Source organism: Myotis nattereri (genome assembly GCF_964212035.1).
Source record: "Myotis nattereri genome assembly, chromosome: 3".
Classification (NCBI taxonomy): domain Eukaryota; kingdom Metazoa; phylum Chordata; class Mammalia; order Chiroptera; family Vespertilionidae; genus Myotis; species Myotis nattereri.
The window spans coordinates 2,737,222-2,764,417 of record NC_138077.1 but is presented as its reverse complement, the minus strand read 5'-3'; the positions used below and the strand labels follow the sequence as shown (position 1 = coordinate 2,764,417).

Here is a 27,196-nt window from a genome sequence, read left to right as displayed (position 1 = left end):
CCAGAATGTGCACACGGAATGAATCCATCTAGAGACTTTCACGGTATGTTAGACTCCCCATTATATTTTTATAAAATATGCATTCACATATATATGCATATGTATGACTTTTATGTATATATCCTGTAAGTGATGTATGATATAAATTAACCAAATAATTAAGGCTTTTTTTTTTTTTGCTGATTCAAAAATACTTAAAAGCTATTCTCTACATTGTAAACGTCAAGCCCTATAAAATGTCCCCATGAAACCTCAAATGACACCCTCCGTGCAGCAGCTCTACCCCAGTGCATTCCACTGGGATGGGCAGCTCTCCCTGACTCTGCAGAAGGAGTTTACTGCCTTTGTTATGGGAGCGGCAATGCCGCACTTTTATGGGGGCAAAGTGTTTACTCAGCACCCCCTAACTTTGCAGAAGATGGAGTTTGAAATGTTCTCCATCTTGCCACCTGTGAGCTGCACAACCGAGGCGTGAAGTTAAAGTGAAATAGTCACACGTCAACCGCGGTACCCCACGGACCCCACAGAGACCCGCACTGGGCGGACTAAGGATTAGATTTCAAAAGGGAAGCTCCTCAAAGCCCCTCCAGAGGGAGAGCTGTTCCATGAAACCCCCAGGCTGGGACCCGGCTGGCGCAGATGGCGGGTTATCTGTGTGCACGTCCACAAGTCCCTGTCCTCAGAAGTTCCCTTCCCCGGGACATGGTACCAACTGCAGGGATTGGGTCAGAACCGCTAGCAAGAAACACTCTCTCTGGATTTTATTTTCCCTTAAACGGCACTGAAAATAGAAATAACTCAGGAATATCCCATTTTTAGAAGTGTCATTTTAGGAAGATTTTGCTCACAGGGGGGATTTTGCACTTAAGGGAATGCTTAAGATTCTAATCCCAACTTTCTGCATATTTTATTTTTGACAGGGTTTTGGAAAGGGGAAAAATGTAAAATATTTAGATATTTTCTGAGACCACCTCTAGTGACAGATTTCCCTAAAGCGGAAGAAGAAAAGCCGGCCCTGTTTTCCAGGGAAAGGGTTATTTTTCCTTTCAACTAACGAAGCGCTGCGTTTAACACTCACCGGGAAAACCTACATCCCAGTGCAATGATGAGCCTTGTTGAAATTTCCGCGGGGAGCCAAGCGGGAAAAGCCTGGCACAGGCATCTGCCCTACAGGGCGCTCAGTTCTACTTTTGCTTTGCGGCAATGGGGTCGGGGCTACCCCAGGGGGCGCGGGGAGGGTGTGGCCATGGCCCTCTCCCTCCTCCCAGAGGCAGAGGGGAAAGTCTCTCTCCCGCTGACCTGAGCCGCCTGGTAGGAAAGAGTTCATTCCGCGCAGGAACTTCATGAGCTGCGTGAAAAGCCCTTCGCACTGGGGGTGCGGGTCCCCCTGCGCCGAGTCCCCCCCCCCCCGCCTGCTTCCCACTCACTCGGGTGCCTCGCTGCTGCGGAAGGCGCCGCGGGGGTGGGTTTCTGGTTCGCAGGTGTGGGAACCCCAAGTGCCGGCCAGATTCGGAATAAACCAGCAGGACTGTCCTGCTATCACCATCCTCCTGGGCGTGCGAACCGGGGTGCGCTGGTTGCGATGCTCAGCGGGGCGTCTTGAAAGGCTGCACGGGGAGCATCTATGGCTGAACCCTCTCCGGACTAAGCTGGGAACTTGACTCCCGCTGGGAGGCCGGGGGGGGGGGGGGGGGGGGGGGCCTGACCCGAAGCCCCTCGCGGGGTTTAGGGTTTCAAACCGCCCCAGCCCGGGAGGAGCCCCCTCTGACCTTCCAGAGGCGCGGGTACCCCGATCTGCGCTCTCCCCTCCGCTGGGCCCATGTTTGCCTGAGCCGCCCCGCGCCCCCGGAGGCCCCTGGGGATGTAGCGGAGGCCCCGGAGCGCCCAGTGGCTCCTGGGCGAATGCACGCGCCCAGACAGCAGCGCTTCTCACTCCCCAGTCCTCCAGGGCGGGCGGGCGGTCCGGGCAGGGGCGCCGGCGCTTTGGGACTGAGCGGTATTTGGAATCCCTTGGCCCACGCAGAGGGTGGGTGTTTGGGGAGGGCGGGGGGGCTCTATTCATGAAGTGGGGCTTCTTAAAAAAAAAAAGACAAGCGAGGTTTCTATCTCAGACCCCAGGCCAGTGAAATCATCAAAACGCAGCGGATGCGGGCATCCCCGACTTCCCGCAGGAGCAGGGCCGGCCCGCCTGGGAGAAGCGCGGGAGGCAGGTTTCTGGGGACCCCGCGCACGGACGGCCTGGGGCGGCCGACCGCGGTGTCCGGTAAAGGGGCTTCGGGAAGAGACCCCGACGCGGGCCAGTCGGGACCCCGTGCTCCCCGGTTCCCGCTCCATCAGCTCCGCTGCTGGGTAGCTGGGGCGGGACGCGGCCGCGCGGGCTAGCTCCCTGGGCCGTTTCCTGTCGATTCCCCCCAAAACTGAAGTTCTTCCAAGAGCGGCCCAAAGGCCGCGAGGGCCGGCAGAACCCGGCGCCTTCGGGCGTTCCGGGTGCAGTGCGGCGGCTGGGTGTCCAGGGCGAGAGCAAGGGCCGCTGCTGCCCCCTGGCGTCCGTGCGGCCGCGGCGTCGTCCTCCAGCCGCTCCGCCCGAGGCGCCTCGCGGGTCCTGGGACCCGGGCAGCAGCCTGGGACCCTCCATGGCCCTCGCCTCCGACAGGCAGGCCCGCTGGCAGAGCCTGATGGGAGTGCGGGGCGGCAGCCCCCCGACCGCGCATCTGCCGGGGGAGGGGGGGCGGGGGACCCGCAGGGGGCGGGGGAGCCCCCATCTCGAGGGAGTTGAAGTTGAGGGCTCCGAGGGGCAGCTGGGGACGGGCTCCGGGTGCGCCCTACCTGGAGGTGAGGGACCCCGCAGGGAGGGAGGGACCCTCAGTGCGGGGGACAATGCACCGGGGCGGGTCCCCCTAAACTATGCACAAAGGCCCGCGGCGCCGGGCCCAGCGGGAAGTTCCCGCCCGCGCGCAAAGCTGGGGTGGGTTCGGCACCCGGGCCGCGCGCGCAGGGGCGGGGTGAGTAGCCGGGCCGTTTCCGGGGAGCCGCGGGTGGGTGTGGGGCTCTGGCGACCCCGGCCTAGCGCGAGGTTTAGCGCCGCCCTCGGGGCAGCCTCGCTCCGAGGACGGGGGTGAACCCGGCGGGTGCTTGCAACTTTCTTTCCAGTCGCAAGTCCTTTGGGGTCTTGTCTGACTGGGAAAGCCCTTTGCTGGCCGCTAAGCACGCGGCCGGAGCGAGGCGCGCTGCGTAATTAAGCCGCAGCCCAGACGCGGCGAAAACACCAATTAAAGAAAACAAGCCAAGAGTGGAAACTGCTAGCCCAAGACCCGTGTTGTGGCCACCGAGAACCCTCTGGCTTCGTTAGGACTCAGTGCCACTCCGCAGCCGCTGCCAACCCGCCCTCGGCCTCCCAGTCCCCTCGTGGTCGAGTCGCACCCTCTCCGGGGAAGCGGGGGCTCGGGTGTGGCCGCCCGCGGAGGAGCTGGGGCTGCTCTCCGATCCCGGGAGCCTCGCGGCGGCCGCGAAGGCCGCTATCTCCCCGGGGTGCGCGGGGCGTCTCCCTCCTGCCGGTCTCCTCCTGCCGCTCCGTGTGCAACTCGCAGCCCGAGTCCTCCCGGCCGGCCGTCCTCCTCTTCCTCCATCCACCTCCTCGGTCCCCGGGCCGCGGCTGCCAGCCGCGCCGCTGGGCACTGAAGGCCCAGGGCCCCAGGCCGCGCGCCCCGGTGCGTGTGTGCACAGCCGCGGGGCCGGGCGGGGCCTCGGGGAGCGTGTGAGCCGGTGCGTGTGTGTGCGCGGACGCGGGTGCGTGGGGAGCGCGGGGGGCCGCCGACTCCCCGCCCCGGGTGCGTACAGTAGCGCGCGGCGGCGGCGGGGGCGCGCGGGCCAATTCCAGGAGCCCTGGGCGGGGAGCCGCGCCCTGGCTGATACCGGAAAGGCCTGCGATTGGCCCGCGGCCGCCCCTATGCAAACGAGCTGAGGGAATGGAATTCCTCGGGCCGGGCTTACAGTAAAAGCACGTTCATTTCCAGGCACTCTCATTCATAGAGCCAGCGGGCGCGGCGCGGCGCGGCGGGACGGTCGGCACGGGCGCCCCGCGGCCGGACCAGCAGGCAGCACGCCGCCCGGCCCTGGCCGGCAGGCACCCTTCCCCGGGCTCCGGGGACGCGAGAAGAAAGTCAACCTTCGCTGCTTCTCCTTGACCCGCGTTGGAGCTTCGATTTTTTATTTTTTCCCCCTTTCGTTCTTACTTTTGAATGAACTGGTTTCTTGGCTGGATGGTTCCACTTCTTTCCTGGCTGTGAACTTTTCCCGGTTGTTTTCCTTTGACAACTGCAGGAGAAAGTGCGCTGTGTCGCGAGGCGAGCCGCGAAGTTGCCTGTGCGTGGCAGTGTGCGCGGGAGTGTGTGCGTGGGTAACTCGAGCGGCCCCCCGTCTGTGTGGATCTGCGCTGCGGCGCCCCCTCCTCCGGAGGCCCGCTCCACCTGCTGCGGTTACCGGGTGGTTGTGGGTAGCGCGGGGCCCGGCAGTTCGCAGGCCGGCGCTGGGGAGGCCCTGGAGGAAGATCCGCTCGCTGCCGCCTCCCGCCAGGGCTGACTCACCGAGCCCGGCAGACAGCGGCTGGCTCCGGGAGTGCATGTCTGCGTGCGTGTGACTCCGCCGCTGTTCGACTCCCACCAAACCACGGGATCAGCCACAAACTTAACCAACATCCCCAAACCCGAGTTCTCAGATGTGGAGAGCTGTTTCCCTGTATGTCATCAACGTGGATTTTTTTTTTTAAGATCAGCTTTTCTTTGAAAAGCTGAATTTTTGGAACTGAGCATTCTGCCAGAACTTATTGAGAGACCATGACAAGTATTTCTACCCGGCCCTTCTCCAACTACTGAAGCTGATTTTCAAGGCTACTTTAAAAAAAAAATCGGCAGCGGACATTAATGGATTTCTGTTGTGTTTAAATTCTCTACAGATTGTCTTGTAAATATTTTATGAAGTAGAGCATATGTATATATATTTATATGTGTGTGTATATATGCACATACATTAGTAGCGCGACCTTCGGAAGTCGCGGCTCTTGCGCTGGAGGACCCAGGCCAGTTTTGCATGATAAAAGCGGCGATGTTTATGGAAGACGACCCTGTACTTTCTGTTGTGTTGGGACCTTAGACAAAACTCACCTGGGAAAACTGACAGGCGGTTAACTACTGGAACTTCCAAACTGTGCGGTTGCTGGTCCTTTTTCTCTCCGCAGACATGTTGTAGGGAGTGTATGGGGATCTTGCCCCCCGAAACTTTTGTGACAGCCAAAGACTGAGCTGAAATTCTCAAAGCAAGACTCGGACGAGGACCGTCCAGTCCCCGCTGGCATTTGGCTTTGGATTCTGGTGGCCCACTTTTAAAGCGCTCAGCAGCCGGATGCTGGGCGCCCTGCCCGCCCGGGTCTGAGGCCCGTGAGCAAAACCAGAACTTGCCCCTCCTGGACAGTTCGTCACTTAAGTCAGCCCCCGCCCCCAGCCCCCGGGGCAGACAGTCCGGACCCCTGAACTTGTATGTGGGTCTCCCGGGAGCTGCTGGCTGAAGATCCGCGCCCCCGCCGCCCTCTGCTAGGAGCTGTTTGCAGGGTCCTAACTCAGTCGGCTTGTTGTGATGCGTATCCCCGTAGATGCCAGCACGAGCCGCCGCTTCACGCCGCCGTCCACCGCGCTGAGCCCGGGCAAGATGAGCGAGGCGCTGCCGCTGGGCGCCCCGGACGCCGGCGCCGCCCTGGCCGGCAAGCTGAGGAGCGGCGACCGCAGCATGGTGGAGGTGCTGGCCGACCACCCGGGCGAGCTGGTGCGCACCGACAGCCCCAACTTCCTCTGCTCGGTGCTGCCCACGCACTGGCGCTGCAACAAGACCCTGCCCATCGCTTTCAAGGTATGCGGCCTGGAGCGGGTGGCGGGAGCACGGGCGGGCGGAGGCCGGCAGAGGCCGAGGCGGAGGCGACCCGGAGGCCAGCAGCCAGGCGGGCGCATCCGGCCCCGAGTCCGTCCCCCAGCGCGGGAGCCGGGGGGATGCTGCGTTTCCGTGGCGACCCTCCAAGGGACCCGCCTCGGCCCACCCCGGCTGCCTCTGGGGAGGGCTGCAAAAATCGGAAGCCCCCAGACCTTCCCCGGAGGGCGGTGGGGACCTCCCTAGCGGGGCTTTAGCTTTGATACAAAGTAGCAAAAGTCAGAACCCACTGGCCTCGGCAGCCCGGCTGGGGCGAGGCTGGTTGGTCCCAGGCTTCCCTCCCCGCCGGCTTAACCCCCAAACCCTCCTGCCTGTTCTCCATGGAGCAGGGGGAAGGGATGCTTTCAGACCTTGGGTCCCTGAAGAGACACTGACCCCGAGAACTGTCAGGGCTCCCCACCCCCTCGAACATCCCTGTGGCAATTAGCATGTCCGAAGTCCACCGGCGGGCAGTTAAGTTTGCGAAAGTTTTTGAAGTTTTTGCAAGCCTCCAGCCTGCTCCTGCCAGAAGCCTCAAGGAGCGAATCCAGTTTCTTTTCCTGGAACCGTCCCGAGCAGCTTTATCTCTCGGGCTCACCTAGCTTAAGCCCAGCCCGGGGCAGCGGAAGGCAGTCAGGCTGCGTTTGGGAATCGGGGTCTAATCTGCCAGCGTTCCTGTTTGCGGACCAGGCACCTTCAGCTGAGCAGCCCCAGCCCCAGATCGTGCCCTTGCTTTGAGCTGCTTTTAAAAACCTTGGCCTTCGGTGGGGACATATAAACAACCCCGGAGTTTTTAAACAACCACTCCACCGCTCTGGCAGCGGCCGCCGGAATTTAATTGCGGCCTTGGGGATTCTGTTCTTCTGTCCTGGGTGGGTCTCAGCAGGCTCAGCTTTTCAGTGCAATCAGTCCAATCACTTCCTGTTCATTTTAAGGGCAAAGGCAGGCAGGTGGAAAAAAAAAAAGAAAGAAAAAAAAGCTGTAAAGAGCAGCTACTCTTTTTTTTAAAATCTGATTAAATTATTGTCCCCTTTAAGGGGAGATCAATTTACTATCAGCTTTCCATGGTTCCAGGGCTCGTGGGATCTCGATCTAGTTACAAGGAAGAGTGTTCACTCTTTTGCAAAGTGCTGTCGGAGTTCTCTATTTTTAAGCTTTATGCACCTTCCAGACTTCGATTCTGATTCTAAAGCAAAACAAAATGTGCTGTTGGCTGTGCCTCTAGCTTGCCGCCTGCCCTCTGTCTCCTGAAGGAGAGAGTTTCTGAGGGGTGTGGGCCAGCCTGGCCTCTTCCCCACCCTACCTCCCTTTATCTGGATTTGCTCAGGAGCCCATTCCCATGTAAAATCGCCTAATCCCTTCCCATCCAGAGCCTCGCTCCCAGAGAGGACCAAGTCCCCTGTGAGAGGGACCTGAAGCCCTGGGCCCTGGGTGTCCCTCGGATAAGAGCGGAGGGATGGAGCCAGGCTAGCGAGCAGCCTGGGCACTCCCCCAGCGCCCCACATGCAGGGGTCCATGGCTTCCCTCGGAGTGAGTCAGGGTCGCTTCTGAATCTCCCTGCTCTGCCAGACACCCCTCTCCACCCCCCCCCCCCCCCCCCGCCCAGAACTAGGTGATGACTAGAGACTCTGCAGGACTCGGAGCCTGTAGTTTCTCAAGCCACCATGTGGACGTAGTCCTTTCCTTCTAAAAGAAGGAAAAAAGCAGATAGATTGCTTCATGAGCTTCCAGGGGTTGTTTTTTGTGTTTGTTTGTTTGTTTAGCAGAAACCTTACTCACTACAGAGGTTTCCTTTGGAAAATGACTTTTGACTGCTCTTTTTTCATCCAAGTTGCTGTACTGAGTGAGGGTGGGTGGGCGACTACAAGATCAAGGCAGGGAGCTCTGGGAACAATCCCCCCTGCGTCCTGAGAGCACTCGGCGGAAAGGACAGCAGAGAAGTCGGACCCCTGGACGAAGCCAGGCCCCTTCCTGCGGGAACCTGCTCAGCCTGGAGCCGGAGGAGCCAGAGGCTCTCCGGAGGGAGCAGTGTGGGGGGCGGGGGTGAAAGGCAGCTCAGCCCACAGGCCAGGGCGCGGTTGTGCACGTCCCCGCACCACCCACCCCCCACCTCCCAGGCCGCTTCCCCAGAAATCGTTCCTGTACAGTTTGGGCTGTACGTAAGCCTCAGACAATCCCTCTAAGAAGTTAATCGGGAAAGAATTACGCTGTTCCCTGTAATAAGGGGGGAAAATGTGAACCGGTGAGCAAGCCTGGCGATATTGACGAAAAGAGCGGCTCAGCCATTCTTCCAGAGTCTTCTGAAGAACTCGGCTTTAATCTTTGAAACTAAAGGGAGATTAAAATGATGGATTTCCCTTAAAATAGATGAAAATCATCCCAGTTGCTTATCCGGGACCCCATCATGGGCCCCTCCCCCCTGCCCCCCACAGAACCCCTCCCTTGTTTAGGGTCGGAGAGCCGTGTAGTGGACTATTGAGAAAACCTTGCCTCTGCTAGTCACCCCTTCTGTACAGGGGCAGCCTGGAGAGCTGTTGGGGAGGCGCGGGGCACGCTTTGTACGAGGGTAGCATTACAGTCCGTTTAGGCCCCGCTGCACCGAGTCCGAAGGCACAGCACAGACACGCCTTCCGCCAGCTCAGAGGCCTTGGTGCTGGTGGAGTATTCTTTCCATAAGAAAGAAACTGGTCATGCTCCGTGGGTGCGACCGCCGTCCTGAGCTTGGCAGTAGATGTCATCGCGGCTGGATTGCAGGTTCCACTTCAGAGCCTTCTCTGAAACGCTAGGAAATGAGGGCTTTGAAATAAATGAGTTGTAACTGCAAGTTCAGCCTAATTGGAGCGGGTTTCCATGCCAGTTCGAGCCGTGAGCAGCCGGGCCAAGAGCAGTGTGGGTAGGTCTCTGGGTAAAGGGTGGATATTTCGCCCAACTTCCTGATACTTCCAAAGCAGAGAAGTAAAACAAAATACGAGATACCCTTTGGCCGACAAGTCCCTTCTTGCCTGTTTGGTCTGCGCTAGAATGAAAATGTTTGTGCTTCCTCGTCTATTGTGTATCGCTTTCCATTCCCGTCGCTTTGTTTTTCTGTTTAAAGTTAGATTTTTTTCAATATTCCCTCTATATTTGCTTATCAATGATAAAATCTTTCAAACCAGCAGGCGTGTTAGGTTTAAACTGAACAAAAAATTTACCTAGTCTGAGGGCGCTTGTTGATCATGAGATGCTGTACATGATCTAAATGAATATGATTTTCCTGGATTTAATATTCTCTTCCTTCCCCACGTGGAAAAACACATCCCTCCACGATCAATAAAAGGCCACGTAAGTGATCTTGGAGCCCCCAGTTCTCTTTGATTCCTGCTGCATTTTTTTAAAACCAGAAGGGTAGGAGTTAAACTCCTAATTTTTTTGTCTCCGATCCCAACCTCCACCATCTTTCCTTAGTTGGCCGCCATGGTCCCCTTGCTCTGTTTGTTCTACTTGGCACCACCTCCTGAAGCCAGGCAGTTACTGCCGAGGGCGGCGTGGACGGTGAGCGAGGCCTGGGCCGGAGCACTGTGCCGGGAGCAGGCGGGAGGCAGGAGGCTTGCCGTAGGTTTGGGGAGTTGGAAAGCAGTTGTGTATCTCCCCCTCTTCACGGAGCCTGCCCCGAGCATGAGTGGCTCGGCCGGAAAGCCATGTGGTGGATCTCGCCCCCGTGTGCTCCCTGAACGTTGCATTAAAATCGAGGAGCCGGGTCACCACAGGGAGAGGGGGATGAGAAAGTAAAAATGTGTGTTCAAGGAGACATTTCGACACTCCGAGCTAATTTCACACGGGGAACTGAAAACGGCAAGAAAGAAAAAAAAACGTGGAAACATGTTTAAGAGCCTGAACTTTTTAAGAGAAGAACAAAGCAAGCACATTTCGTGGGCATCGAAAAAATAGCAGCAAGAACCAAATAACCGATCGGGGAGATTGATTTCAATGATGTTTTTTGAAACAAAAGGGAGTTGTCATATTATTGCTCTTAATTAAATGGCAACACACACACTTATAATGGGAACTAAATGCCTAATTAGAGGGTGCCTGGGGAACAAACAGCTGTGTGTGTAAACCTCCGGCATAGGAAACATGGTCACCAATTGCACGGAAAGGATGGGAAAGGATGGGAAAGAAAGATAAGGAGCCAGACCTCAGGTGACTGCGAGTGGGATGAGTAGGTGAGGAGGTGCCCACCTCCCGCGTGAGGGCCGCTGCTCGGGGTCCCCCGCCCCGCCCAGCACGGGTCCGTTCTCCATCGTGCTCCCAAGAGCCCGAGAGCTGGAGCATCTTGGGGAATGAGAACACCAGCGGGCCCCGGGGGAGTATGACCACTGAGCGGGCCACGGAGACGGGACTTTGAGAAACGTGGCTTTGCTGTCGGGCGAGCGAGCTGATGGCGCCTTCCTTACAGACGGGAAAGGAGGCAGCACGTGTAGGTGTTGGCCAAAATGACCCAGCAGTTCTCAGGGGAAAACCGGGAGGTGGGAGCAGGAGAGGCGGGCCCTACCGAATGCTCGACTGCCAGGACTGGAAAACAAAAACAGCCAAACTGTGTCTATAACTGGGATGGACGCCACAGATTCCACTAGAGAGAGAGAGAGAGAGAGAGAGAGAGAGAGAGAGAGAGAGAGAGAGAACCAGGGGAGAGACCAGAAGTGGCAGGAACAGGGAAAGCTCGGGCCTTTGGGTATAAAACTCTGAGGTCACTGGAGAAGCAGCAACAGCGGCAGTGCAGCTGCGGTAAAGGCCCAGGCCAGCAAGCCTGTGTCCAGAGGGTCAAGCGATGACCCAGACATGGACACTCCTCCGCAGGCCCCTTCCTGCTGCCCTCCTTGGGCCATTTTCCTTTGAAATGACCGTTCTCTTGTTACCTGAGCTTCAACACGACGTGTCTGCCCGCTTTCGTCAGTAGCCCCGATAGGAAATCCATTTCCGGTCAATGACATGAAGGGATTCCTCCTCGGGGTCGGCCGGGGGGAGGACCCTCAGGCACCTGTGCGGGCGGAGTGAGGCCGCCTCGGGGACTCAAGGCTCACACTGGCGACAGGCCCCGTCCTGAGGTCGCAGGGGCGCCGGACAGCGGGCCTCGCCTCGGAGGCTGAGGTTTGGTCTCAGCCATAGCAGAGGGGTCTGCCTGGCGTGCCCCAGCTCGCTGCTCGTGGAAATCAAGAGTGTAGACGTGAGCAGGGGTTTCGAAGGTGCACTGCAGGGGGCAGCTTTGGTCACTCGGGAATCCTCCGCTCTCCGTTCTAAGGGTCAGATTTAATTTTAGGGAAATGAGTTTAGACACTACAAGTCAATTGGCCCGCGCAGGCCGGCCAACGAGGCCTGAACAAGTGGAAGGAAGATGGGCTAGGTTGTAAACTTCCAGAAACAAGACCTTCTGGTGTTCAGACTTGGAGAGCTGAGAGCGTTGCATGTTCGGGAGAAGCCATGGCTTGGCCAGGTCCTTGCTGTAGGCAGTCTTGCCCCAGCCGAGCGCCCTGACCCTACATCAGTTTCTTAGGATTTGGAGGTTTATATTTAGCCATGTGAAATGGGTTTAAACGCAGAGCTTCCCGACACTAACTTTTCTGTCGTTTTGCTTAATTTAGGATTGCTATTCGTGTACAAACTAGCAAGGGTCACGTAACATGCATTTATTTTTGCAGTTTTTCTGTAAATGACATCACAGTTTAGGACACTCCTGATGTGTGCATTTGCCCCTTGACTGGTGTGTAGGTGGTGGCTCTCGGGGACGTTCCGGACGGGACGCTGGTCACCGTAATGGCCGGCAATGACGAGAACTACTCAGCCGAACTGAGAAACGCTACCGCGGCCATGAAGAACCAAGTCGCGAGATTCAATGACCTCCGGTTTGTCGGCCGGAGTGGAAGAGGTAGGTAGCTGAACTTGAATCACAAACTATTTACATGGCAACCGACCCAAATGTCAAAACCTCTAGATATTTCTGTGGTGGGATTCCCTAGAAACACAGTCTTTCCTGTTATTATTGCTACATCGAGCCTCTAAAAATATTAATTTAGAATTTAACATTTTTAACGGAATCTAGTTTTACATTATTGCTTTCTGATTGGCAGCATGTAAAACATGAATTTTGGATTTCGAGGAACATGAATTTTGGATTTCAGTTCTTTATGAAAGTGTAAAAATATAAAACTAGGATTATTCAACGGGGGTTCTGTCTTGGATGATTATCAGAAATCTCTATAATGGGAGCCCTTAACTTGGGATCCGTGTGCTCCCTGTGGCAGGTGATAGGGTTTCAGGTGACCACGTCTAATAATTTTAAGGGAGGGCCCGTACATGATTATTGAAATGCGGCCTCAGGTAAGCTTGCCCTTTTATGGTAAAATGTGAAGAAATGGTGGTTGGTAAGCTTGACAGAATATGACTTCCTAGTCCATGGAATGTGGGTGCCTTGCTCTCGCATGAAGGGTTTGGCCCAGCTCACATGTCCGGGACTGACCATAGGAAAGACTGAATGATGCAGGAGAACCATTGGGTCCGGGCAGTTCTGTGTGTGGTGTTATTTGTATGAGAGCAGGAAGAGGAGTGGCTGTTGGCTCGTTGCAATCTTTTCTGCTTTCAAATTACTTTCAAATATTGTGTTTTCTCTGTATTGTAAGAACCCACGTCACACTTATAAATAGCAGTAAGCACTAGAAGTTTAGTTGACAGAGACGGGACCATTTGTTTTGAAAATCTAATTTTTATAATAGAAAAAAATATCATTTTGAGTGTAGTAAAAAGACACGCTAAATACCCAAACAACAGCTGATGATTGTTGTGTTAAAAACGTAAAGGTACAACCAATGGACATTTAAACAAGAGTCATCATTACTCTTTATGAAGGCATTCAAAAATCTAAGGAAATCTGTGTTCTTAGGGGTTTTGATTAGTTTGGAGAAGGGAAGATGGTGAAGGGAGGGGTGTTTGGCTATTGTTTTCAAAATAGAATCATAGTGAGGGTAATTTAAAAAACATAACATGATTGAAAATCTATGTTCATCGCCCTAACTGTGTTAATAATAGGACAATGCAAAGAAAATTATATCCACTGATTGGAAGCATGAGGGATGCTATAAGGTAAACCAGCATAAGTCATTAAATGGGTTCACTTGTTCTATTAAAAGTCCCCGCCTCTCAGTAAATGGAACTCACATTATGATTCAGAGATGTGTGTTTAGAAAACATCTTGAGGGCTTCGGATGAGTAGCTGGCAGAGTGGGTGCGAAGCCAATAAAAACCAAGTTCCCACCTCCTGGTCCGTGCCTACCAGCCCGGCTCTAGCAATCTCCGCTCCGTTCTTGTGGGTTTCCACTCTTAGGACTTCATAGCTGGGTAACCTTTGGTGGCCTTTCCGGAGAAAGTGATATTAGCATCGTGTGCCTCTGTGTGGCTCTGTGTGGCCCTGTGTGTCAGGTTTGGGTGATAAAAAGTCATGGAAATGATTCAGTGGCCAACGCCAGCGACATTTTTCCACAAGAAGCTCCGTGGTGGCTTTGTGGCCACGCAGAGTCAGTGGGTGGATGAGAAAGAATGAGAGTTGGAGAGGAGCCTGCTTCCTTTTCTGGCGTTGGGGGCTGGTCTCTCGTCTCGCTGGCCATTTCTGGTTGGAGTGGGTGACTAATAGGTGCTTGTGTTTACCTGGGGAGCAGGGAGCTGTTTCCCCAAGGCGTGGATTGTTTGCACTTGGCTGCCCGGTCCATGCCAGTGTGCCCTTGAGTTTGCATAAAAGCCGGCGTAACGTAGCTACAACCCAGGCTGGGCTGTCTCTGGTCACCTGGAATGGGACAATGAATTGAAGCGCCGTGAGTGGGCAGGATCTGTGTTGCACGGTGTCTGCTTCCCGTGAGTGATAGTCAGGAATCCAAACCACAGGAGCCCTAATTGAACGTCTGGCCCCGTTAAGGTTACCCTGTGTGTTGTTGGGCTTGAGTAATTTTTTTTTTTTTTTTTTTTGGTCAGTGCTACCAGACAAAATTGAGCTGTCAGAAGGCCCTGTTTGTCCCAGAATTTCTCTCCACAGTCGTAAAATACAGCTCGATTTTATTCTTTCAAGCGTGAGTGTCGACTCAACGTCTGCCAGATTTTTTTTTTTTTTTTGTAATTTGCTTCCCATTATGAAGAGAGCAGATGATTCTCTCTCATTTGGACAATTAGCCTCAATCTTCCACAGGGAGCCGTGCCCTTTAAAAGTTTCATTACGTTTATTTTTTGTAAGTGATCTTAAGATGATTTTTCTGTTTTTCAAAATGTGCCTATAAACATGTCATTGGCATCGACACACCCCACAGGGGCCAAGGAGGCCCAGGCTGTTGGCTCATCCAAACATTTCCGTGCAGTTTCACACTCTGTCCCCAGGCAGCGTCCTGCATCTCCACGGGGCCTGGGGCTCAGCTCCCAGTGAGGGGAGAACGAGGAGCTCCCTTCTCATTACCTGCTGCCGTCCGGGGAGCTTGTGGAGCCTCGGAGAAGCTGCCAGAGGCCGAACATGGAGGGGTTTTTGTGGTTTTTTGTGCTTTTTTTCTGTTCTGCAAAACTGATCTGTCTGGGCGCTGGCTGAGGTCCAGGTTCGCAGCTCTAGCCTCAAGTTCAGCCTGCAACCGGGAGAACCTGCCCGTCCGGCTCTCACGGCCTCGGCCAGGCTGACTACCCTGTCCCCTAACGTCCATGGGCGAGGGCTTCGGCGCCCCAACCTTCCTCCTTCCCCGACGCCCCTCCTTGTGCTCCGTGTCAGTCGCACATCTTGCTCGGGTGTATGCGGCCTGGGCATTTCCTGGCTCTCACATGGCGGCCCCATGGAGGGGGCCGGTTCCCTGGCGAAGATGAGGCGGCAGCTCCAGGAGCGGAGAGGTGGCTGCTCAGAGCGCTCACACTCACCCGCTCGCCCTGGGACGCCCCCTGCCCCAGAAAATGGGCATTCAGAGTCGAAAGGACTCCCGATGGCAGAGCCGATTAGCAGTTTACACCAGCAGTTGAGGCAGGAGCTACTGGTGTCTGCAGGTGTAAGCGGGGGCATCGCGGCTGCAGCGACAGACACTGCAGACGGTTTGGCCGGGAGATCCAGGAATGCTTCCACCGGCCAGTCCTTCACCCCTCACTCGGGGCCCCGGCTCTGGTTCATTCACTTAGAACCAAGCAGGAGGTCTACCAGGGAAGAGGGTCCCCGCAGATCCTCCTACCTCCCTAAGGAGGGAACACAAGTCCCCTGGAGGCCTTCTCCCAAGGCGTCCTGTGCAAAGTCAGTTTCTGGGGCCGCCGGAGCTAATGCCGGAGCTTCCAGGGACCCATGGCCCCCCAAGCCAAGAGCCTGTGGATTCAGACCTTCACCTGGGCCGTGGGGGGCCCGCCCCGTTCTGTGCTGCGCGCTGTAGACAACTGGAGGCGCACCCGTCAGTGAACGAGAGAGACGCACCCCCTGGCTCCCGTGCCACCAGCCGCTGTCTGCATGTGGCCAGGCCTGGAGTGCGTGCAGGACGGCAGGTTCCCTCAGGCTGAGCTGCAGACCCCGAGCTCTCGGTGTGCCTGCCGTGGCCCCTCGTGCAGGAAAAGGGCCAATCCCGCCACAGGGAGGGCGCCCCTCGCACAGCTCCGGCCCGGCCTCAGAGTCGCCCTGTGGGTGCACAGCAGCCCGGCGAGCCCGCGTGTCTGCGCCCCGGGGACGGGCTTCCGGGCGGGTCTGGGGGTGTGCTGACCTCCCTGGCCCCCTTCATCTCCCCACTTTCAAAACAGTCCCCTGTCCCGGCGCCCTTATAGCAAGAGGTTCCTTCATCGCGTTCTTACTGGGGACGTCTTCCCAGACGTAACTTTACCGGCACCGTCGGGCTGTTGCATATTTGGGGGATGTTTCTGAGTCGGAGGTTGTTTCACATGATTGGGGGGACGGTGCCGGGGTGGGGGCTGCCTGTCAGGTGAGGCAGAAGCTGTGGTGGAAGGAAGAGGTGCACTCAGCACAGGGGTTCCGGGTGCACAGAGCCTGTCTTCACGGAGCGCTTGTTGCTGAGAAACGGCCCGAATCCCGGTGGCCTCGCGGGACGGGAGTCAGTCTCTGCTCCACACGGACGGACTCCCGCAGCGGGGCAGCCCGGATGGCGGCAAGGGTGGCGCCGGAGATGGGAGCTGGCGGTCAGCTCCCTGCCGCAGTCCAGGACCAGGCATGAGCTGTATTAAAATCAGCTCTCCTATCCCTCCCCCCTTTTTTTGGCTGTGATTGATGTGCCCTCTACAATAAATACTACGCAGACCCCGACGCCTGTTTTGGGACGTCAGTGTGGGCAGATACGGATGGAAAGGCCCACCGGGGGTACGTGCACCTCGGGCAGCCACAGGTCGAAGGCTGAGCTCCGAGATGGAGTTCATCTCTCAGATCAGGTTTCTCCCTCTCTTTTACGTTTCCCAATAAAACAGTAACAACACTTTACCGTCGGTTGGCTCCACCCCTGCCCCCCTCCAGGAGCGCCCCTGCCCCCGGAGGCCCTGGCAGGGGCGGGAGAGGGCAGCTGGCAGCCTGCTGGGGCCTGGCGCCCTGCCGCACGCTCCCGTCATGTTCCTCGCTGACTTTATGGGGTGTCGGGATGGCCGAGGCTGTCAGACGGCTTTTTGAAATTGAGGTTATGGGGGTGAACAATGTTTGCGGGTCCGTGGGCAGAAGCTGGACTTCTCCCCACCCACCCGCCACCCCTCCCTTGCCCGCGGGCTGGCGATGGCCGGGGACGGAGACTGTCGGTCAGAGCGCGCCTCGGAGAGAACGGGGGCTGAGTGATTTCAGAGCTTCCTGTTTCGGCAGCGAGCGAGCATCACAGACATAAACAGAGATCCGGCCAGCGGCCGCAGGCTGCCCGGCTTCCATAAATCAGCGCTCTATGGCCTTTCCGTGCCGCTTGGCGAGGGCCGGCCGGGGCGGAGAAGGCTGCTCATGGAAGAACGTATTCTGTGTTTCTTTTTTCATATTTTTAAAGAAAAATGACTTGTTGAAAAGAGAGATGGTGTCCTGTCTGGGGGCTTTTTTTTTTTCTGCCGATGATCGTGAGCAAGCTCAGTGCCCTGAGGGCGTGTCTGTGATCGCCGTGGGCTGTGGGCGGCCGTTAGGAGGGGCTGCGTGTTGGTGAAGGAGCTGTCGGGCGTCTCGCCGGTGGGGTGCGTGTGTGCGTGTCTCCACTGAGATGACTTTGGAGCAGAGTGTCTTTGAGGACGGAATCCACGCTAATAACATCATCCCGTCTGAAGCCCAAAGAAAGCAATTAACAGAAGCCAGTGAGTGAGCAGCCCGGCCTTAATGAGCGGCCTGTGAACACTTTCCAATTCGCAGGTTTTGCCCTGGCCGGTTTGGCTCAGTGGATAGAGCATCGGCCTGCAGACTGAAGGGTCCCGGGTTTGATTCCGGTCAAGGGCACATGCCCGGGTAGCAGGATCAATCCCCAGTAGGGGGCGTGCAGGAGGCAGCTGATCAGTGATTCTCATCCTTGATGCTTCTCTCTCTCCCTCTCCCTTCCTCTCTGAAATCAATAAAAATATATTTTTAAAAATACGCAGGTTTCATGAGCTGGCCCATGGGGAGCAGATCACTGCTCAAGGCTTTTGTGTTTGTCAACGTGCATTCACGGCTTCGGGCAGCGCCTGTGCCCCGTGGGTCCAGAGCTGAGCCCCGAGTTCAGCAGAGCTCGGTCCAGCGTCTGGGTCGGTGTGGAGAACGGGGTGATTGCGGGTTCCTTCAGCACCGAGAAGGCGTCCCAGCACGGGGCCGGGCCGCTGTGAGCCCATATGGGGTGGGCGGGCACCCCACTTAGGAATTCCGTTTCAGGTCACTGAGGTTTCTCAGCGAGGGCGTCAGGGAGCTGGGGACCCTCCGCCACCCAGTGCCCCCCGGGCCTCTCGGAGCCAGCCTCCTGCGCTGCCGCCGGCGCTGGGCTCTGCTTCCTGGGGAGCAGGCCTTCCGCTAGGAGCCACTTAAGCTGCGCTTCTCCCAGAGAAGATGGTAGTGAATTTCCTGTGTATTTTGCAACTTAGAGTAATGCCTGCTTTTACCCTGAGACCAAGGCTGTCATTAGGGACGTGCGGGCGTCCGGACCGGAGAGCCCTCTTACCTGCCCCCCACCCCTGGTCCCCGGACACTCCGGCCCGTTAATGGGAGGCCGGCCTGTGGGTGGAGCCTGGCCCGCTGAGTCTCCTTATGCAGCAAAGGCGCCTTCCCTGGGCTCAGGCACGGCAGCGCCCAGGGATGGGCCATGTGAGCAGGGACCTGGGGGCTCAGCTCGGCCCACAGGGGGCTGGGTGGAAGGGGAAGCTGCAGTTTGCTCAAGGCATTCGTTTCGGGGTTTTAACTGATGTTTCTCCTGCATTCTGTTTGAGACCACTGTACCTAGTACAGGCAGATCTATCATTTCTTTATCGTCTACCTATCATCTACCTACCTATCTATCATCCATCTATTTATCATCTACCTGCCTATCTATCACCTATCTATCATCTAGCCACCTATCTATCACCTATCTATCATCTAGCCACCTATCTGTCACCTGTCTATTATCTATTTGTCTATCTATGACAACTAATGAGGATGGTCTGCCCCCAGGGCTCTGTCTGCCTCCCTGAGGGGAGTGCCCGGTACCTACCTGACCACGTCTTTCCGATGGTGCACCTTCCTCATCCTGTTTGGAAGCTCCGGGCAGGTGTAGCCAGGGTCTCCTGTATCCGTCCGCCTGTCATTGTTTATTGTCCAAGCTCAGGCGGCACTCCATGTTCTATTTGTGTCCTGTGTGTGGCATCCTCTTCAATTCTGACGGGGGGAGTGGGGGTGAGGAGTGAGGGCGGAGGGGGTCTCACTCAGCGGCTCCCCCCAGGCGACACTGGGCATGTCTGCGGGCAGTTTGGGTGTCACAGCTGGGGTGTGGGCAGAGGCCAGAGGTGCTCCTCGACATCCCACAAGGCACGGGGCAGCCCCCCACAGACACCCACCCAAGCCCAAATGCCGGTCCTGCTGTGCCCACAGGCACGTCGCACAGGGGCAGGTCCAGGGGACCCTCCGAGGCGAGGCCCGTGCCCGGCTGGCCTCCCCATGCTCAGCGCCTGTCCCTCCCCCATCCCCCCACCCCCGCCCAAAGCTTCGGACCCATGAGCATGGAGGACTGTGTCCCTCGACCTACAAAGGACTAACAGCCAGGCCCTGCTGGGCGTTGCTGACGGACACCTGGCAGCCCGGGAAAGGGCTGGAACAAAAACGGGACGCAGGGGAGGAGAGGAGCGGAGGGGCCGAGCCCATGGCCGGCCGTGGAGACGCCGGGGCTGCCGGCCGCGGGCACACACAGGCCGGCTCTCCCTCTCCTGGAGGCCCCGCCGGCCCAGCACGTCGTGCTGCCCTCACCGTGCTCCACGCTGAGATTCGGGGAAGGCGCCCTCGGAGAGACTGAGATCTCCCTGCCCCGAGGCGGGGCCGCTGCGGGCGGCTCCCTGGGCAGGTCCTCGGGCAGCCGCCTCTGCGTGGCCACCCCACCTGCCTCCTGGCTTCCGGAAGCCCCACGGGAGAGCCCGGCTCCCAGCCTCGGTCCACAGAGGCGGTGACGTAGCCCCAAGCACCGCGGCGAAGACAAGACGATGAGCCCAGACGCCCCTCAGGCGGACGCCCGGGAATCTTCAGACACAAGACCCGCTCTGGCCTGGCACACTCCCACGTGGTTCATCGGGGCCTGGACCAGCGCCTGGCACAGTCCCTGCCTGGGAAAGCGCGCGCTGCTTGTATCAGCGGGCCGCGTGGTACGGCCGCCTGCCCGTTTCCCCCGCCCTCGCCATTCTCGCTGCAGAAGGAGGAACACCGGGGCAGGGCCAGCGCTTCCTCCCAAGCCTTGACACACACATCATCTAGAACATTCACCCTGGCTACCTGCCGAGGCACGTGGGAAAGCACGCTCACACCCATTGCCCAGATGGGCAGACTGAGTCCGGCACATGGAGTGAATCCCGCCAGCGTGCCCACTTCTCCTTCCAGAGACCCGCAGGTTCGTCACGAACAGACGTGTGTTTCTTTGCTGTTATTACAAATCAGCGAAATATCAACGGGGACACGGTGGCTTTACTGTGATGTGGGCCCAGGCCCTGGACGGAGCGCTCGGGAACATGCAGCCGGGTCCCTGTCCGAGGAGCAGCCAGGGGCGTCAGTGCTGTGTCTCTGTGGCCAAAGAAACAAAAGCAGAAACGGGCACGATGCTCGCTTTCAGTTTCTGCAAACGCGGAGACACCGCCTTCAGATGGCCTCGGGGATGCCGGCATGTCCTGGCCACGGTCCAGGGCCAGCTGCCCTGGCACCGCTCCCCCCTCCCCCAAGCGAGGCTGCCGGGTGCCTGCCTGTGGGGGTCCCTGGGCCTCCTGTGAAAGTGCAGCGTTTGCTGTTCGAGTACGAGCGGGAAGCGGGGCACGTATGAATCACACGCATCTGCGTGCCAGGAGCGTTTGGACACGAGAGTCGGACGGGCTACGCAGGGAGGGCTTTTCCCATGAACAGCGGTGCTTCCAATTACAGCGCAGATTTGATGTCGGCTCCTCCGTCGCCAATCTGCAACCTCAGGGCCCGCCCGCCGCCGCGCATAACCCTTTCCCACCCAAGGGCTCCGGGCTGAGGAGGGGGAGCGGGCGCTGCTGTCGGCCTGGGGCTCACGGAGCTTCCCGGCGTGTGCTCTGCCGAGTCAGGGCCACCGGGCAGACCTTCCAGAACACCGCCCACGTGCGTCTCACCCCAGGCACCCACACGGCGCCCTCAGCCCCAGGGACAGGCAGCCTCGAGCTCCGACAGGTCAAGTCACCTGCCCAGGGACGCGTCGCCGGTTGGGAAAGCTGCAGCTTCGGGTTTTCTGCTGCTTGCTCCTCCTTGGCAAGGATTCGGCATGCCTTTATCCTACCGGGAAGTGTGTCCAGTGTCCAGTGACAGTGCCCAAACACAGCAGGAACTTCATAACTATTCACAGGCAAACACGGGAACCATCGTTCCAGACGGTCACGCTATGGAGCGGGCCTTCCCCGTGCGGCGGCGTGAGCGTCACGGCTCCAGCCCCTTTCCCGTCAGGAGGGGGAGTGTCCGTGGTGATTCCGTGGCGGCTGTGGCCTGTCCCCAGAGGGCGTTTCATGAGGGCGTTTCGTTCCTTCATCCATCAGCTCATTGATTCATCATCAGACCTGCTCAAGCACCGACTGTGTGCCAGGCCCTGAGCTCGCACTGCGGGTGCAGAGCTCAGCCGTAGCGAAGCCACAGCCTCGGGGCCGGAGAGGGGCTGGCAGCGAAGCACATCGCTGCCCTGAGGGCTCAGCACCGGGTGCGGGGATAGGCGTGACCTCGTGAAGAGGGAGGGGGTCTTTCTGGGCAGGGGTCATCTCGGCTGAGACATTTTGGGGTGATGAGGAGGCCGCCCTGGTGGGGCCATCAAGATGAGTGCCCAAGAGGAGAAGGCAGAATGGGGGCAGGGGACTGCACACCCACCTGAGGGAGAGGCATTTGAGGCCCCGACGCCCCTGATGAGCCTGCTCTAGTCCCCGTGAGACGGAGAGCTGCCAGCAGGCGCTAAGGAGGGAACTGGCCCGGTGGAGAAGATACCTGGTCGCCCAGCTGGCGTGGCTCAGTGCTTGAGCGCTGACCTATGAACCAGGAGGTCAGGGTTCGATTCCCGGTCAGGGCATAAGTCTGGGTTGTGGGCTCGATCCCCAGTAGGGGGCGTGCAGGAGGCAGCCAGTCAATGATTCTCTCTCGTCATTGATGTTTCTCTCTCTCTCTCCCACTCCCTTCTCTGAAATCAATAATAATATATTTTTTTAAAAAAAGAAAAGCAGCCGAAACCGGTTTGGCTCAGTGGATAGAGCATCGGCCTGTGGACTGAAAGGTCCCAGGTTCGATTCCGGTCAAGGGCATGTACCTGGGTTGTGGGCATATCTCCAGTAGGAGATGTGCAGGAGGCAGCTGATCGATGTTTCTCTCTCATCGATGTTTCTAACTCTCTATCTCTCTCCCTTCCTCTCTGTAAAAAATCAATAAAATATATTAAAAAAAAAAAAAGAAAAGCAAAAGATACTTGGATCGCAGACTGGAGGTGGGAAGTGCGTCTGGGGGCGCTTGGGGGCTCAGAGACCGGTCTGGACCAAGAGCGCCCATTGCTCCTGTTGGGCAGCCTCAGACGGGGGCCCAACTTGCACCCTGCGCCCCCGTAAATGTCCCTGCGCCTGGGAGTCAGGCCCCACAGGTCCTGCCGAGCACACCCAGCCTTGCCTGAGCTTCCCTCTTCTTCCCGCTCCGCCCTGCACCCGCCTGCCCTCCCAGCTCCCCGCACCGCCACTGCCACCGCCACTGGGGCGGGAAGCTGGTGAGTGGGCCTGGGGCCCTGAGCTGCTACCCTTCTCAGTGTCCATCCTTCGGTCTGTCTGCCACAGGCTCCGTGCTGCTGGGCTGTGTGTCTGGGGTGCTGGGCTGCAGGCACAGCAGGGTCAGGGTGAGGACGGGGTCAGCCCTGGGAGGTGCCTGGATGCCCATCTGGGCACACCACCCAGGAAGCATAGCGCCCCGGGGCATGGGCTCGGCCTGAAGAGGTGGTGAGTTCACTGTCTTGGGGGTGTTTGCACTTAAAGGATTAAAACGTGGTTCCTCACCCAAGACGCTCAGACCTGTGATACCAAACAAAATAGGAAGACATGACAGGAGCCATGAATCTGGAGAGAGGAGGTGAGAGTCGCAGGAAGCACGGGGCTCGGGGCTCAGCGCATGGCCTGCCGTCCCCCCTCTGGGAGGCCCGGCGTCACCCCCTCTGGGAGGCCCGCCGTCCCCCCTCTGGGAGGCCGGCCATCACCCCTCTGGGAGGCCCGCCGTCACCCCTCTGGGAGGCCCGCCGTCCCCCCTCTGGGAGGCCCGCCGTCACCCCTCTGGGAGGCCCGCCGTCACCCCTCTGGGAGGCCCACCATCCCCCCTCTGTGAGGCCGGCCGTCACCCCTCTGGGAGGCCCGCCGTCACCCCTCTGGGAGGCCCGCCGTCCCCCCTCTGGGAGGCCCGCCGTCACCCCTCTGGGAGGCCCGCCGTCACCCCTCTGGGAGGCCCACCGTCCCCCCTCTGGGAGGCCGGCCGTCACCCCTCTGGGAGGCCCGCCGTCACCCCTCTGGGAGGCCCGCCGTCCCCCCTCTGGGAGGCCCGCCGTCACCCCTCTGGGAGGCCCACTGTCACCCCTCTGGGAGGCCCGCCGTCCCCCCTCTGGGAGGCCAGCCCCACCTGAGCGGAGCAGGGAGAGCCGCGCCTTCAGGGGGAGGAAATCAGTCGTTAGGAGCCCGTCCACTGGGGGTTGACAGAATAGTTCGTGGATCCATGTAACTGTCTCCTGGCCGCGGATCAGAAGGTGCAGAGAATAAAATGCTATCCTGCCCTCAGACGTCTCACCTTTACGGACCGTCTCCGGAGAACACGCTCGGCATGTTTCTGGTTCTCTCTGAGGAAAACGGCTATTTTCCAACCAACCCATCCTTCCAAACAAGCGCTGTGTTTACGGAGACGGAGGTGTGTATGTTCAGCACCGGGCACCCAGTGGGCTCGGGGGGCCGTCCCTCTGCCCGTGGCTTGGGCCTCCCTCCTGTCTGCGTCTGCCCGTGCGGACGCGGGTGGATAGAGCATCTGCAAACACACACGTGGATTAACTTCAGTGCAGAGAAGCCAGGAAATCCCGTGCAACCGGCAGGATTCGTACCCCATTCAGAAACCCCCAGGTGACTAGTGGCAGAGCTCCCCCCTCCAACATCGCGGGGAGTGCTGGGTCAGGACATGGAGGGGGGCAGACGCATGACTGTGGGCGGTTAGGCTGTTCCGGTGGAAAAGCGAGAACTATACATTAAAAGTATTTCGTGAAAAATACCCCAAGTTCAGCTTTCTCCCGGAAGCGGAGGGCACACTGATGTTAATACTTGGTTATCCGTGATCAGAATGAGACCCGGCGCCATGTGTAGGAACAGGCGGGATCTCCCTGCGGCGTTTCAGAATCTCTCGGGGTTTCCGGAACCACGAAGAGCAACATTCGAGCGGCCACCGCCGTCCTGGGCTCTGCAAAGCTGCTGTTCTTCCTCTGACTTTCCTTCCTCGCGGTCTTGGGGTTTCCACAGCCTTCCTGCAGGGGGCGCGAGGGAGGGCAGCGCTGAGATTGGGGTTCACCAGCTGCGAGACCCCTGGGCCATTGGTCCCCGTGAAGACAGCCTTCCCTCGCGTGACCACGGGCAAGTTTCACATCCCGTGGAAACTGCCCGAAAAGGAGGAGGTGGCTAGGACCCAGACCAGCCCCAAGGAGGGTGACAGAAGCCGCCCAGTGGCTCTGGGGCGGCCCAGGTGATGGGCTGGCCTGGATCCAGGCCGGGGGGGTGGGGGGGGACAATAGCAGAGGATGGAGTGAGAGGGCGGCCCCTCGGACACACTGGTGAGGAGGGTGTGGCCATGGTGGGCGCAGTCGCCTACCTGTCATTGAGCTCCTGAGCAAGAAATGACCTGACGGCGCCTTCTTTTTTTTTTTCTTTTTCTTTTCAATCTTCACCTGAGGATATTTTTTTCCTCAATTTTTTAAAAATATATTTTATTGATTTTTACAGAGAGGAAGGGGAAGGGATAGAGAGCTAGAAACATTGATGAGAGAGAAACATTGATCAGCTGCCTCCTGCACACCCCCTACTGGGGATGTGCCTGCAACCAAGGTACATGCCCTTGACCGGAATCGAACCCAGGACCCTTCAGTCTGCAGGCCGACGCTCTATCCACTGAGCCAAACCAGTTAGGGCTTTTCCATTGATTTTTAGAGAGCGTAGAAGGGAGGGAAAGACAGAGAGAACCATCCGTGTGAGAGAGACACATCGATCAGCTGCCTCCTACAGGAGCCCCAACCAGGGCCCAGGACGGGGAGGAGCCTGCCACCGAGGTACATGCCCCTGATGAGAATCGAACCCAGGACCCTTCAGTCCACAGGCCGTTCTATTCACTGAGCCACACCGGCCAGGGCTAGAGTGGCCTTCTTACCTTCTAATCCTCTCGCCTCCCTCGGCCCTTGGGGACCAGGGAGCACATTTGCCACCGTCCTGAGGTCTAGCCACTGCGGCCCAGCCGAGGCGGGGAAGTGGCTGTATGCGACCACAGTGGCTGCAGGAGGTCATGGCCCCAGGGCCTTGGAGTTGTGGGGCAGCCAGCGTCCGGGAACGTTCGCCGGGACCTTCTTCCCCACGGAATAAACCGTCGGTATTCCGCCCCGGCGTCTGCTTGCCCACACGGCGCTGAGGGGGTGACACAGGTCCCGTGGGGAGCGTGGGCCTGGCTGGTTCAGAGAGCCCGGCAGCCAGTCACAGCTGTGCCTTGCAAAGGTCGCCAGCTGGTGGGGCAGGAGCGAACTTGAACTTCAAGGTCAGTAGACAGCGTAGTTTTCCTGGCGGGTCTTGGGCTCCGTCCTGCCGCCCTGCAGAGCCCTGATGCACACCTCGCCCCCGACCCCAGCCCCTCCACACGGGACCGCCCGCAGCCGTGGGCTGGCGGGATCATGTGGCTCCGTCTTTTGTGATCATTAAGTTGATATTGCTGTTCAGGGTTCCATTGAACTTGCACAACACCGAGAGGGAAGGACTCCCCATTTCACAGATGACAAAGCCAAGGGCCCAGGGAGGTTAGGCAACCTGCCCGAGGCCACACAGCTCGCTCGCTCGCAGCCCCGGCCTTCCTCCAGGCCGTGACAGAGCCGGCTCCTGCTCCCGCTGCCCCGGGTCACAGTCATGACGCCGTCTCCCCCGCCGTCCCCACCATCTCTTCCCCCTCTTACTCAGGCCTCCTGTGTGTGCTGCCCGGTGTATTCCTCCGGGCACCCCACCGCCCTGGCCGGGGGTGAGAGGGGGGTCCCGTGGACCCCTTCCTGGCTCCCTCGTCTGGGAATGCCCACGCAGGGCGCCTGCGACCCGCAGCGTGGCCCCGGGAGCTGAGCCTTGCAGCAGCAGCTCAGGGCCACCCGTGCTCCGGCCTCGGCCTCTGCTCCTCTCCTGAGGCCAAAGCCACAGCCAGGGGATCCCTGAGCCTCTCCGCAGGGACTCACGTTCACTCCCCCGCAGCCACAGCCCTGTCTCCCGCCCCTGCAGAGCCCATGGCGGGGGGAGGGGGCCGCGGGGGGGAGGGCAGGGGTGTCACAGATCTGCTCCCCGTGCCCTGCCCTGGCTTCTTCCCGGCCTGGCTACGGCTGCCTGAGAAAAACACTTGAGCGCCGTTCACACTCCACGCCCACGCACTTCAAATACCAGGCCCATAGGTCACAGGATGAGGGAATCTGGCGCACACACATGCGCTCCGGGCCACAGCCGCCGTCTGTCTGCAGGTGCCGGCCAAGGCGGGCGTGTCCGTGACGGCGGGCGGGCGGGGCGGGGAGAGCGCGGGCCCTGGTCCCGGAGCCGCGGCGTGGGTCGGCGCGCCCTCGGCTGACTGTCCCGATTGTCCCTTTCGGAAGAAGGTGGGAAGAGGAGGCAGCTTTCCCGAAGTGGAACAGGGTCGCCACACCTGTGACCCAGTGTCGCCAGTCGGCACCTCCGTCTGGGAGGCCACAGGCCGGCGTCCCGGCGGAGCTGTCAGCAGGAGCCCGCGGGAGGGGTGCCCAGGGCCGCGCCACCTCTCGGACCCTGTCCCAGGCCCAGGCGCCCCACCCAGTCGCTTCTGCCGGGCAGGCCTTTCCTGCGCCTGCACGTGAAACGATGGGCATCAGGAATAGAGCTTTAATTGTGAGCAGCGAGGCCGCAAGCACTCGCGTTGGTTGAATGTCACTCGGGATGAAGTCGGCCGGTCTGTGGCTCACCGGAGGCGCTGACTCCGGCTCCGGAGGACGCTCTTCTGACCTAGAATCCGGGCCTGTGGATACTGTCGGGAGCCGTTTGGGTGCATCGGGGTTTGGAGAGAGAAGACACGGGAGGAGGCCACGGGTGATGGAGGCAGAGGCTGGACCCAGGTTCTGGAGGCCAAGCCACGTCAGGGCTGCCAGCGGCCACCAGACGCCGGGCAAGGCCAGGCCGGCAGGTGCTTCCGGAGGCTCCCAGGAGGCACGGCTCTGCCGCACCTTGATCTTGGACCCCTGGCCTGAGACCAGAGATGCATTCCCGGCATCTGGGCTGCTGGTGTGGGGCCGTTTGCTACAGCAGGCCTGGGAGACAGCGGCATCGTCACGGACTCAGGGCTGAGGTTGCAGGTGGCGGAGGTGCACAGGGC

The 27,196-nt window shown here is 58.9% G+C and overlaps 1 protein-coding gene across 3 annotated transcripts in view; it reads left to right on the top strand.

The window, feature by feature from the left end:
- The window catches only part of RUNX1 (RUNX family transcription factor 1), a gene marked incomplete at its 5' end in the record, with an annotated part of 192,518 nt that overhangs the window by 101,987 nt on the left and 63,335 nt on the right, over nt 1-27,196 (top strand). For all 3 annotated transcript variants that reach the window (XM_081087562.1, XM_081087561.1, XM_081087560.1), the window contains 2 exons: nt 5,645-5,898; nt 11,698-11,854. In XM_081087562.1, the coding sequence (XP_080943688.1) occupies nt 5,645-5,898; nt 11,698-11,854 (411 nt within the window). The remainder of the gene's footprint in view (nt 1-5,644; nt 5,899-11,697; nt 11,855-27,196) is intronic.